The 14,453-nt window shown below is 39.0% G+C and overlaps 1 protein-coding gene across 1 annotated transcript; it reads right to left on the bottom strand.

The window, feature by feature from the left end:
- Nucleotides 1-8,161: 8,161 nt before the first annotated feature.
- Nucleotides 8,162-8,641, bottom strand: LOC138870886 (uncharacterized mitochondrial protein AtMg00810-like). The gene is made up of 2 exons (XM_070148729.1): nucleotides 8,588-8,641; nucleotides 8,162-8,509 (listed from the first exon to the last, which is right to left on the bottom strand). The coding sequence occupies exons 1-2, from the start codon at nucleotides 8,639-8,641 to the stop codon at nucleotides 8,162-8,164; spliced, it is 402 nt and encodes a 133-aa protein (XP_070004830.1).
- Nucleotides 8,642-14,453: the final 5,812 nt, after the last annotated feature.

Raw genomic sequence — 14,453 nt, 5'->3', positions numbered from 1 at the left:
ATCAAAATTTGGCTTGGTGCTAAATGATGAAGTGGATGCCCCAACTGATCCATCAAATTTCATTCCTATTTCTCTTGAGGAGAAAAATAGGATATATCAACTGTGGCAACATGCAGTAATTATAAAGGTATATGGTCGAAAGGTAGCACATCAAATACTTCAGTAAAAAATCTATACGTTATGGCAACCTACTGAAAATCTACCTCTAATTGATTTAGGATCGGACTTTTTTCTTCTTAAATTCCAAAAAGAAGAAAATAAAAATCATGCATTGCATGATGGACCTTGGTTCATTTTAAATCACTTTCTATCGGTTCGTCAATGGGAACCTAAATTTATGGCCTCTGAAACAAAAATCAATTACTCTGCTATATGGTTGCGATTACCTGAATTACCTACAGAATTTTATGATTTTCAAATTCTTCAGAAAGTAGGTAACAAAATTGGAAAATTGTTAACAGTTGATACATGTACTTCCTCCACAACTCGAGGAAGTATGCCAGGTTATGTGTTGAAATACCGGTAGATCAACCTTTACGTACACATATTTACCTTGGAACTCATAAGCAAAATATCCTTTGCGAAGGCCTAAACTTACTATGTACTAAGTGTGATCGGATGGGACATAATTAAAGGGTTTGTACCTATATACAAGATCAAAATATCAATTCTTCAACCAATTCCACCCCTAGTTTATCACCTAATCATGTTAAGCCCACTGAGGAATGGAAGACAGTGCAATTTCCCAAACGGAAAAACTCCATACAAACTAATCCTCCCAAGGTAAATCAAATGCAAGAAATAATACAGTTTGATGCTACTCCTACAAATGCTTCAGGTAAGTATGTCTCTACTACCCCTAATAATCTCCCATTTACAAAATTATCTCTTAATAGTACTAATCCTATACTTAATCCTCCTAATACTTCTCAACCACCTATAGCCCTTATACTAACGAATAATAAATTTGCTACACTAATACACACGGATTTGGATCAGTTCAATCAAAGTAATGCAATAACTAATAATAATCTACTCCCTCCCTTAATCTCCAATCAAGTTGCTTTCTAGTCGGCCCAATCACAAAAGGAGCCAATGCCAAGCCATGCAAATAGACACGATAGGCTCTCCCACATGCAAACCACATTCCTTGGTCCAAACACTCATTACTCCTCACCCTAAGAAAACCTAATACATTCTCTACCCAATCACCCCACTGCCGGTTTACCAACACCAATGACTAACCCTATACCTTCCATGCAACTAGGGTATGATGAGCTCTCCACCCCTTCAAACCACTTCAACACACAACCAACAAATAAGTCATTCAAACCGCCCAAATCTACCATATAATCAACTTAATCTATAGTTCACTCAAATCTGGACCTTCTTCATACCACTAATTCCAACACTACAATTACACCACCATCTCAATCCATCAATACAGAAAATGTTTTTACCAAATCTAACTTACCTTCACAGACCACAAAATACTCCCAGACAAACACCTCATCGTCTCCACCACAATCCTTAACTCACTCCATTCTCCCACCCTCCACCACAACTAATAATGGAACCCAACACTATTATTTACACAGCACAAAACCCACATGCACCAACATAACTCACTTCGTGGCTAGCGACAGACTTACAGAATCATGCCTTAACCTTCACGATAGAGGTGAATCACCAAGAGGTGACAATTCTAATAAACCATCTAAGGGACCTAGCACACATCGTAGCGGAAGGCATGTAGTTAGGAACAGAGATTTATGTGAGATACCATTGGTCCATGATGCAAGCACCATACCTTGCTCCTTATCAACCAATTCCTCTACCAACACCATATTGGGATCCCTTACATCTCCACCAACATCTTCTTCACATGCCATTTTATCCACCACCCACTCCTGCCACGCCATGGATCCAACCCTACACGACTCCACCAACAAATATTCCACTAGAACCACTAACTCCTCCAACTCCAACTCTATAACCAACGAACTCACCACCCCTTGTTCCCAATCCAGTAGAATAAAACATCAATTTTCAGGCAGAACTAGAAGCGGCAATTGTTTACAACAGAGAAACACGACCAATTCACTCATGTCTCGATGGAATCAGGGTCTTTGTCGAGAAGGAGGAGTACGAAAGAAAGATATATATAAGGTGCCCTCCGAATCTACTCAAAGCATCATTCAGACTAAGGCCAACTACAAATCTAGACGTGGGAAAGTATGCCATGCTTCTACTTCCCACGTTTCTAATTTGCCCGGGGCAGTCAAGCAGCCACAGGAATCACAGGACCAGTCCAAAACCTGACACCCTTAACTATATGAATTTTATTATTTGAAATTGTCGGGGTGCTCAATCAGTTGATTTTAGAAGATATTTTCGTTCCTTACTGGACTACAATAGACCCTCATTGGTTGTTTTGTTGGAAACTCACTACCAAAGCCATCAAACGGTTAAGGAGGATTTTAATTTTAATGGCTTAATTGAATTTGCTGCCATTGGACAGTCAGGAGGATTTCTCCTTTATGGTTTTCAGATGCGATTCATGTGGAACAAGTGGTCATTACCTCTTAGGAAATCTATTGTCATATTTAGGTGCTTCCCTTTCCGTTTACTTTTTTGTTTATTGCCATCTATGCTAGTACTGACATAGCAACTAGACAATCGTTATGGAAAAATATAATGCATGTATATGATCATTATAAGGGTCATTGCTTGCTAGGTGATGATTTCAATGAGATATTGCATGCAAATAATAAATTTGGTGGTTTATCTATTAATAATTCTAGAGCTAACAAACTATTACACTGTCTAAATTATTCACGATTAACGAATTTAGGATACAAAGGCAGTCATTATACCTGGACAAATGGTAGGCATAATAGTTATAATATACTTGAACGTATTGATCGTATTACGGCTAATTATGATTGGCTTAAACAATACCTTGATGCACTGGTTACACATCTTCCTCGCACATATTCATACCATTGTCCTAGAAAATTAGAACTTCAACACTGTCATTTACCTCGTAAAAAATTCTTTAGGTTTGAAACTATTTGGACTACACACCCTACGTTTACAACTGTAGTTCAACAAGAATGGCTTGAAAATGTATATTTGCTACTTGCCATTAATAATTTTACTACTACAGTACAAGAGTGGAATAAATCTACTTTTAGTAATTTATTTGACCGTAAAAAAAATTTAATGGCTCGTTTGAACGGTATTCAATCCTCTATGCATTACCCAACTAGTATTTTTCTTCATAATCTGGAATATACTTTAAATATGGAATTTAATAAAATCCTTAGACCTGAGGAGGATTTTTGGAAATTAAAGTCATGTATTGATTGGTTAAATGATGGAGACGCATATACAAAATTTTTCCACCTAAGCACTTTAAATCGTATAAGACATAATCGTATTACTGCCCTTCATGACCAAGGGAGAAATGGGATTACAAATCTTTATTATATTAGGGATCATCTTACTTATTATTATCAACATCTTTTTACTACACAACAAGTCAGTTCTACTACCAGTAATCATTTACAACTTTGCAATATTTTAACAATCACTAATCAAGCAGCTTTAATTAATGCTTTGCAAGATTGTGAAATTATCACTGCTATTAATTCCTTTAAACCTCTAAAAGCACCAGGACTAGATGGACTTCATCCACTATTTTATCAAAAATATTGGCACATAATTGGTAACTCTGTTAAATACTTTTGTCACAAAAAATTTTACGAACACAAGATTGATCCTACTATCAACAAAACCTTCATTTATTTAATACCTAAGCATAAAACAACATCTACAATATCACATTTTGACCTATTAGCCTTTGTAATACGATCTATAAAATTATTACAAAGATTATTGTAAACATACTAAAACCTATTTTGGAGAATATTATTCATCAAACTCAATCCAGTTTCCAGAAAAATAAAAGAGCAGCTGATAATTTTGTCATTGTAAAAGAATTGATTACCAATTTTAAAAAGATGAAGGGTAATAACATAAACATGCTCTTGAAACTTGACCTGGAAAAAGCTTTTGATAAATTAGAGTGGTCATTTATTTATAATACCTTACTCACCCTTAATTTCCCACCATCTTTTATCCAACTCATTATGTCTTGTATAACAACTAGTACAAACTCTATTTTACTAAATGGTAACCATACTGAATACTTCATACCAATGAGAGGTATCCTACAAGGAGATCCTTTATCACCTTACTTATTTATTCTATGCTTGGAAATGCTTTCAAGAAAAATAAATGCATCAGTGGATTATCATAATTGGATTACAATCTCAATGGGGAATAAGGGGCCTCAGTTATCCCATTTATTCTTTGTCGATGATATTATTCTCACTTCTAAAATAACTGATAAGTCATGTCAATCCATTGTTAATACTATTGCTCACTTTATATATCACTCAGGACAAACTATAAAATCTAAAATTTTCTTCTCCAATAATTGTTCTCCTAATATAAGAGATACTGTTCTACAACTTTTCAAGATGAATTAAGGGAAAAGCTTTGGAAAATACTTAGGCTTTTCCATTTTTACTAAGAAGCCTACTAAGCAAGATTATCAATTTCTTCTTGATAATTTTAAGAATAAATTAGCAGGATGGAAAACCAGTTTCTTGTCAAAAGCAGGCAGGACTACTCTAATCCGTTCTACTTTAAACCATCTTCCTAATAATCTTATGCAATACATTAAAATTCCTTCGTACATAATTTCCTATCTCAACCGTTATCAACGTAATTTTCTTTGGGGAACAACTCCAAAAAAGAAAAAAGTCAATTTAATAAAGTAGGCTACCATTACATAACCTCTAGCTCAAAGAGTACTAGGTATACAGAACCTCTCTATCAAAAATCAGACTTTACATGCAAGCCCTGCTTAGCGGTTATTTCAGAACCCTAATCAACTATGGGCACAGGTTTTAATGCATAAGTACATAAGACCTTCTCATTCCATTAAAAAACAAGTTTCAATGACTTGGCATAATATTCTACAAGGCTGGTCATACTGTATTTCAGGATATAAATGGAACTTAACCTCGGGACATCATGTCAAATTCTAGAATGATCCTTGGATTAGTCAGAATACTTTAATTCGTAATTGCATATATAAAACCCTTCCACAATATAAGGATACCAAAACAGTTTCGCATTACTATTACAATCATCAATGGCATTTCAATATGTTACCTATTTTTTACCTCCTCACTTACAAAATGACATCACTGATATTTATATGCCCTTTGCCTCTATAGCCTGTGATCAAATATTTTGGGCTCTCACACATAATGGCATATTTTCAGTCAAATCAATGTATAATGCTATCATTAATAATAAAACTCCAACAACTACTGATCTTACTTATGATTTTAAATGGATCTGGCACTTGCATGTTCCTCCGAAAATTTCTTTCTTTTTATGGTTACTTTGTCGTGATCGCCTTCCAACAAATGCATATCTCACACGACTAGATATTCTTAATTCCTCTATTTGTTCACAGTACCATATGGCTCCTGAAACATTATAGCATCTCTTCCTAGAATGCCCTGTTGCTGTACAACTGTGGGCTAAGCTTAAGAGGTCAACCATTAATGCAAACTCGCTTCTATTTCACAATGCTACTATAACTTGGTTACACCATTTTATACATCAGCAATCAACATACAAACATCATACACCCCCCAACACCACCCTTATACCTTTTGATTTATGGGAGCTTTGGCTTATTCGTAATAAAAATACATTAGATCATAAGAAAACTCTTTTAAATATAGCTATTATTCTTAAAAAAAATACTGCAGAATTTTATTACCTCACAAACCCAACATCAAAAACTCACACTCTAATACCTCTTTATATCAAATGGCACCCCCCAAACAAATCCTTTTACAAGTTTAGCATTGATGATTCTTGCTCATTCCAACAAAATACCTATGGTATTGGTGGTATTTTCCGTAATCACCTAGGAGATTGGATCGTACGATTTGCAGGGAAAGCAATACATGGGACACCTATCCAAACAGAATTTCTTGCTTTGTTCATGGGCTTGAAAATTGTTGTGCAAAAGAAACTCACACCACTCGTTATTGAGACAGATGCACAAGCCTTACTAGGTATGTTTACTAGCACTACAATACAATACACTAATATCCATAATGATTGCAGGTTATTACTCCTACAACTGGATAGCCCTCCTCTCCACAACATCTACATGGAGCAAAATATTGTGGCAGACTGTTTTGCCAACTATGGAGCTCTGCATGCAAAGGAGATCTGTCTCATTTTTGAAAGTCCACCACCTTTTGCTTCAACTTTACATGAACAAGATCAATCATGGATGCTTAGACAAAGGATGATTAAACGTCAGTCAGTTTTGTGTAATACTAACTCTTCTACTAGTACTGTACTAGGTAACTATAGTAATGTGTGCCCTAGTTCTAGTTAAGTTTCTAGTATTGGTTCCTATACAGGGACCTTAGTACCAACTATTACTAAGGTAAATATGATGTCTTTGATGCATCTTGTAAATGGCTCTCTTCCACGAGCTTAGCTATAATATATATAACTATCTTTTTCACCAAAAAAAAAAACATCAACAATTTATTTAGAAATGGCCAAGCTTTCTTTACTTATATATTTTTTGATGATTAATGTTCAACTCCATTTCGTGTTAGATCGAGCAAAAGAAAATGAGAATGAGATAAAAGATCAAGTATGGATTAATTTTCGTTCACTTTTCTTTTTATTCTCTTAGCCATTTAATCCCCTTAGTTTTCCCCCCTTTCTTCCTCGTAAAAGTGATTAAGTGAACCTAAACAACTTACGAAAATTTTATGCTCACCCAATTTATAGTTTTCCCACACACAAGGCTCTCATTACCAAAACCTCTCAAATCTAATATTAGACTGATTACCAAGATGTCAAATCTTCATGGGGTTTCCAAACTAGACAGATTAAATACGAGAGTTATTAATTGGGGGAGGGGCGAGTTATTCAATAAATTAGTTAAAGAAGATTTGATGGGGTTGAATACCAATGGCCAAAAAGGATACCGTTACAGACTAATATTATGTTGTCAGAAAATTGTCCTATATTATGGTGGGCAATTATTTCATCACTCCTTGAGTAAAAGAGCAAAGACAAGCATTGGACCTTGCATAAAAACTTCCGAATTGAAATGAAAGCAAAAAATCACTATATATACCTGCATACGCTCGTATATACAAAATGAGCAACACTTTATTGATATTGAAAATCTGAAAACCTAATTTTTTTTTTTTTGAAGTACGTCTCAAAGGATAATTTTAAAGATAACTGTAAAGTAACGGAAGGCACATAATACCTTGAGCTCAGGCTTGAGCTCTCATGGTGGAATCTAAAAGCTTCGATAGAGAGAGAAGACAATTTGGAAATGAAGTGCAATCTCATTAGTTCAGTATGTGAGTGCATATATACACACATGGGTCCTCCACCCAATACAAGTAACTAACTAACTAATTGACAACTACACTAATAATAGTAGACCTAAGTAAATAAACTAAGAACAAATAAATGCATAGCTCTATACTCTCCCTAAAGTTGGAAGTGAGGTCTTCACAGCCAACTTGTTCAATACAGTGGAATGTTTGATGCCAGTAAGAGCCTTAGTGAGAATGTCTGCCAAATGGTCATGTGTACCAATGTGATGTAAGGACATTAAACCTTCTTGAAGCTTATCCCTCACAAAGTGACAATCAACCTCAATGTGCTTGGTCCGCTCATAGAACACAGGGTTCCTACCAATGTGTAAGGCTGATTGACTATCACAATATACATTCACAGGAGCACAAAAGGGAACAACCAACTCCCCAAACAACTTGCATAACCATGTCAACTCCTCAACCACCTTTCTAAGGGACCTATATTCTGCTTCAGGCGAGAAAAGAGAAATGGTTTCCTACTTTTTGGACTTCCAACTGATAGGACTACTACCCAACAATACCAAGTAACCACTGGCTAACCTCCTAGAGTCTTGGCAGATAGCCCAGTCAGAGTCACAATACTATTTAATGGTGCAATCAGGATCATTGGACAGAGAGATACCAAGAGTAGGATCACCCTTAAGTTATCTGAGTAAGTGGAATGCATTCTGTAGGTGGGGTTCTCTAGGATCCTGCATAAATTGGCTCAAGTATTGTACACTATAGGCAATATCCAATATAGTGTTGGTGAGAAAGTTAAGCTTGCCTATCAGTTTTCTATAGTATGTAAGATCTGAAAGAGCAGCTCCCTCTTTGGCCCTCAGCTTGACTTTGGGATCAAGAGGAGAAGTAAGACTACTGCAATGAAGACAGTCATACTCCTTTAAGAGATGCAGTGCAAACTTCCTCTGGGAGATAATAACTTCATCTTCTTTGTAAAGGACCTCCAAACCATGAAAGTAATGAAGCCTACCTATGTCCTTAATCTTAAACTGATCATGTAACAAGGTCTTCAGCTCAGTGATCTATGTGGAACTAGTGATAGTGATAATGAAACCGTCAACATATACAGCAACAATGATAGTGGAAGAAGTTGATTTTCTTGTAGAAGAGAGAATAGACATGGAAAGAAATGAACATAACTCCTGGAACAAAGAGTAGTGGCCAATAGCATACCACTATCGACTAGCCTATTTTAGGCCATAGAGGGATTTTCTTAATTAAACTACTCCAGGTGCGTCCACTACTAAACCATGTGGAAATTGCATGTATACATCTTCCTCTAAATCACCATAGAGAAAGGCATTGTTGACATCAAGCTGGAAAATGTCCTAGTGTTTCTTAATTGGAGTGGCTACAAGTTCTCTCACAGTAGTGATTTTCGCAACAGGTGTATAGTTCTCTATATAGTCAACCCCAACCTACTGAGTGTAACCCTTTACAACTAACCTAGCCTTAAAAGTCTATATGTTCTCATCTGCCCTGTGCTTGACCTTGTAGACCCATCTACAACCTATGGCTTTCTTCCTAGGAGGAAAAATAACCAGGTCCTAGATGTTATTTGCATGCAAAGCTCAAAACTCCAAAGACATAGACTCTTGCCAGCAGGGTGCACGACTGCCCCTACATAAAAAGATGGCTCACTATCATGACAAACATTTTGCACAAGTTGCTTACTATCATGATGATGGTTGGAGAACAAAGAACTGAGAAATAGATGAGAGGAATTGGTAATAGGAGGTTTCAAATATGGTATGGAGCATATGTAACCCTTCAGGTGGTCAGGCAATTTATGATGTCTAGAAGATTTCGTGGTGGATAAAGGAAAGGCAATGTGACGACTCGACCAGTCGCCTCATGAGTTACCGCTCTATTTTCCCTATTTCTGCTTTTTATGCTTTATTTATCTGTGTTATGTGGTATTAGGTTGGTCGGATTGAATCCAGAATTATTTTGGTAAGGTTTGAGACACTTAGTCTCTTTAAAGGAAACTTAAGTTGGAAAAGTCAACTAGTTGTTGACTTATGTGTTAGAGGGCTCTGATATGAGTTCTGATGGTTCGGTTAACTTTGGGAGGTGATTTGGGACTTAGAAGTGTGATCGGAATGAGTTTTAGAGGTTCGGAGTAGATTTAGGCTTGAATTGGCGAAGTTGATATTTTGACAATTTTCGGTTGATAAGCGAGATTTTGATATAGGGGTCAAAATGGAATTCCGAGAATTGCAGTAGTTCTGTTATGTTGGGTTTTTTCAGTTTATTCAGACGTAGTTTGGTTGGGTTTTTGATCAAAAACAAAATTCGGAAGATTTTAGAAAGTTTGTCTTGAATCCGATGTGTTTTGGTTAATTTGATGTTGTTTGAGGTGTTTTGAAGATTGGTACAAGTTTGAATAAGGTATTAGGATATGTTTGTGTTTTTGGTTGAGGTGCCGGGGTCCTCGGGTTGATTTCAGATGGTTGACGGGGAGTTTGAGACTTTGTTGCAGCTGTTGAATTTGCTGATCCTGGTATTTTCGCACATGCGAATTGGGGACCGCAGGTGCAGCGCCACATAAGCAGAAGAGTGGCTGCAGAAGTAGAATTTGGTGAAGTCATCAGGAACCGCAAAAGCGGTTGGAAAACCGCGCTTGCGATGGTGCATGTGCGGATATGGATCGCAGATGCAGAAATGGGAGTTTAAGTGAGGACCGCAGATGCGGTACTGCAGAAGCGGAAATATAGCCGCAGATGCAAAAATGTCTGGACAGAAGGTATAAATTATGTCCTTCGTGAATTTGAGCTATTTCACCATTTTTTACTTCGGCTTTAGAGCTTTTTGGACGATTTGAAAGAGGGATTTCAAGGGAACTTCATTGAGGTAAGAAATTTGGACTTAAAACTCGTTCCTATGCTATTATTTCACGGATTGTTTATAATGGAATTAAGGGTGAAAATTGGGGAAAACTAGGCTTGGAAACTTAGACCTTTGCTTGAGGATTTGAAGGACAATTTGAGGTCGGATTTCTGAACTTTTGATATTTATGAACTCGTGGGGAGATAAGGAATCTATTGATGTAAAAATTATCGAATTCCGAGATGTGGTCCCGGGGGTCGGGTTTTGTTAATTTCGGGATTTGTGTCATTTATTGATTGTTTTCGCTTGGGCTTCGTTCCTTTAGCATATTTTGACATCCTCGTTCTGACTTTGGATAAATTCGACGCGAGTGGAGGCCGATTCGAGGGGCAAAGGCATTGCGGGCTAGAGATTTCACCAGTTCGAGGTGAATAATGATTGTAAATGATGTTCTGTAGGTATGAAACCCCGGGCATGCACATCGTTGTGCTATATTGAGGTGACGCACACGCTTGATGACGAGTGTGGGGTCGTGCACTGTTGGGGATAATGACTTGGTTCGTCCCAAATGACTATTTTACTGCGTATTTGACTGAAATCTATTTGCTACCATCATGATTTGGGCTGAATGTCATATTTGGGCCTTGTGCCAACTATTTGAACCCTTCAAGGATTTTTACTAGTATTTCCTCACTGTTTTGACTTTATACTTTAACTCAGTCATGTCGTATTTCATTGCTTTCGTACTCAGCCATGCTTACTTTGTTTTAACACTTACATGATCTTTTAAAGGATATTTTTGGGCTGAGAATCATGTCTTACTATTACCCGAGTGGCTTATGACGATTTTTGACTTAGTAAGGCCGAGGGCCTATGTTGTGAGAAAATATTTGATACTGATTATGAGGCCGAGGGCCTGAGATATGTACGCCATGAGGTGGCTTGATTGATATGAGGCTGAGGGCCTAGTGATGATACCACAAGGTGGCTTGATATTTCACTTGGGCCGTAAGGGGTCCCTCCAGGAGTATGTACACCTCCAATGAGTGCGGGTACCCATTGTGATGTGAGATTGGGCCCGAGGGGCGATTTTGTGGATAGAGTGCCCGAGGGGCAAACCTTGATGTATTTATTTTCCTTAATTTCCTGTCAATTTCCTATTAAATTGTTGAAAAAGGGCTTTTCATGAAATTACATTTGAGCTAAAGGATTTTACCTGTCTTTCAATGATTTACTGTTTTGAAATGGTTTTACTGCTTTATTATAGAATGCTTTGTGCCTTACGTGATTTCTTGCTTTCAGTCTTTATTTACATTTGTTACTCACTAATTTAGAGTACTCATTTTACTCCCTGTACCCTGCGTGCAGATTCAGGCGTAGCCGGTCCCGCTCCCGAGCGCTGATCATTTATAGCTTCAGGCGGATTAGAGGAGTCTTTAGGTAGTTGTTGGCATTTGCAGCCCGGAGCTCTTCCCTATATTATCTCTTCATGTCTTTAGTTTTTGTATTAAACTCTATAGTTGCTTTGGAGTATTCCGTGTTGTTAGATGCTCATAACTTGTGACACCCCGATATCGGGTTTGTGTTTGGGTTGTATTCCGTATATTATACTCTCTTTTGCTTAAACTTTGGTTTATTTACTCATGCTTAGGTTGTTTATTACTTATTAACTGTTTAAAAAGTGAATTAGGTTTAATGGCTGGCATTGTATTCATGAGAGGCGCCATCACGATTGGGTTCGGGTGTAGGGTCGTAACAAGTTGATATCATAGCCCAGGTTACATGGGTCTCACGAGTCATGAGCATATTTAGTAGAGTCTTGCTGATTGGTACGGAGACGTCTGTATTTATCATCGAGAGGCTGCAGAATCTTTAGGAAATACTTCATATTCTTGAAATTTTTATCGTGCGAATTTGTTGATCCGAGTACTAAACTTCTATTATTCTATTCTCTCACATATGGTGAGGACATGTGCTACCAGTCAAGATGGATGACCACCAGTACCACCAGCTGGGGCCACCAGAGGCCGAGGACGCGGTCGTGGTCGTGGTAGGGGTAGAGCCACTAGGGCAGCATCTGCATATCCACCAGCTGCCCCAGTTCAGGATTAGGTCCCAGTTATGGGTGCTCCAGCAGCACCAGCTCAGGCACTAGCTGTGCCCATTATGATTTCGGTTCTTCAGGAGTCCTTGGATCAGATCTTATCAGTTTGCACTAGCCTAGCTCTAGTGGTTTCAGCCACTACAACCGTAGCTACTTCTCAGGCCGGGGGAGGCAATTTGACTCCCGCCGCTCGCACACCTAAGCAGATCGTGCAGGGACTTCAGACCCTGGGGGTACATCCAGCCCAGCGGATTGCAGCTACTTACGACTATGTAGTTCCTGCTATGCCGGAAGATGAGCAGCGTAGGTTGGAGATGTTTGGTAGACTGCAGCCTCCGACCTTCAGTGGTGCAGAGGGCGAGGATGCCCAGGGTTTCTTAGATAAGTGTCATAGGATGCTTCGTACAGCGGGTATTCTAGAGACCAACGGTGTTGCTTTCACTACTTATCAGTTTCGGGAACTGCCTTCACTTGGTGGGAGGCTTTTGAAAGGCGTAGGACTGTTGGTGCAACACCCCTTACCTGGCAACAGTTCTCCGTTCTCTTTCTGGAGAAGTATGTGTCGCAGTCCGGCAGAGAGAAGCTGCGTAGGGAGTTTGAGTGGTTGCGTCAGGGAGAGATGACTGTGACGCAGTACGAGATGAGGTTCTCTGAGTTAGCTTGTCATGCTATCTGGATGGTTCCGACAGATAGATAGAGGATTAGTAGGTTTGTTAATGGCCTCACTTATTAGCTTCGTATCCTCATAACCAGGGATAGGGTGATTGTGCTACTTTTGAGGAGGTTGTGGATATTGCCTGTGAGATTGAGTCTGTTCATCACTAGGAGCGAGAGGAGAGGGAGGCCAAGAGGCCCCGAGGATCTGGTAGTTACAGCGGTACTCCTTCGAGAGGTTAGTTTTAGCATGACAGAGGTCGTCCATTCAGGCATGCTCAGCCAGCTCGCCCAGGTTATCGTGGGGCGTCATCAAGTCATGGTTTTCACAGTTCTCATCATGGCCAGTCATCACTTAGTGCCCTTCCAGCTCAGAGTTCGTCTCGTGCTCCATCAGTTTAGGGTTTTTCTATGCCGAGTACATCTGCTAGTCACTTTGGCGTGAGGGGTTCCCTTCAGTCCCCTTCTCCAGCACCTGGGAGTTGTTATGAGTATGGTGAGATGGGTCATATATGGAGGCAGTTCCCTCGTCGTCTTGCAAGTTCATTTCAGCAGAGGGGTCAGTCATCGACTTCAGTGCCAGTTACTTCACCACCACCCGCCCAGCTAGCTAAGGGTGGAGGTCAGCCAGCTAGGGGTCGCCCAAGAGAGGGAGGTTGATCAGGTGGCGGTCAGGCCCGTTTCTATGCACTTCCAGACAGACCCGATGTTATTGCTTCAGATGTTGTTATTACAGGTATTGTTTCAGTCTTCCACAGAGATGCTTTGTATTATTTGATCCCAGTTCCACCTTTTCTTATGTATCATCATACTTTGCTCATTCTTGGGTACACCCCGTGAGTTTCTTGCTTCACCTGTTCATGTAACTACCCCGGTGGGCGATACTATTATTGTAGACCGTGTGTAACTGTCGTGTGTGGTGACTATTAGGGGTTTGGAGACTAGTGGGGATCTTTTATTATTGTGTATGGTGGATTTTGATATCATTTTGGGCATGGATTAGCTATCTCTGTGTCGTGCTATTCTGGGCTGTCATGATAAGACAGTCACATTGGCTATACCGGGTGTGCCACGGATCGAGTGGCGAGGTGTGACTGATTATGTTCTTAGTAGGGTGATCTCATTCTTGAAAGCCCAGCTTATGGTTGGGAAGGGTTGTCTTCGTATCTAGCATTTATGAGGAATGTTGGCGCTGAGACTCCCAGTATTGATTCTATTCCAATTGTGAGGGATTTTCCTGATGTGTTTCCTGCAGACCTGTTGGGCATGCCACCAAATATGGATATTGATTTTGGTATTGACCTGGTACCGGGCACTCAGCCCATTTCTATTTTGCCGTATCGTAT

This window comes from Nicotiana sylvestris, chromosome 1, assembly GCF_000393655.2.
Source record: "Nicotiana sylvestris chromosome 1, ASM39365v2, whole genome shotgun sequence".
In the NCBI taxonomy this organism is placed as follows: domain Eukaryota; kingdom Viridiplantae; phylum Streptophyta; class Magnoliopsida; order Solanales; family Solanaceae; genus Nicotiana; species Nicotiana sylvestris.
The sequence above is the reverse complement of the archived record's forward strand: the minus strand, read 5'-3'. Positions and strand labels throughout refer to the sequence as shown.

Bases quoted from the DNA above. Each gene is read 5' to 3' on its own strand.
- LOC138870886 (XM_070148729.1), bottom strand. From the start codon at position 8,641: ATGTCTATTCTCTCTTCTACAAGAAAATCAACTTCTTCCACTATCATT. The intron at 8,510-8,587 runs GTATATGTTGAC...TTACATGATCAG, and splicing joins CTTCCACTATCATTGTTGCT to TTTAAGATTAAGGACATAGG.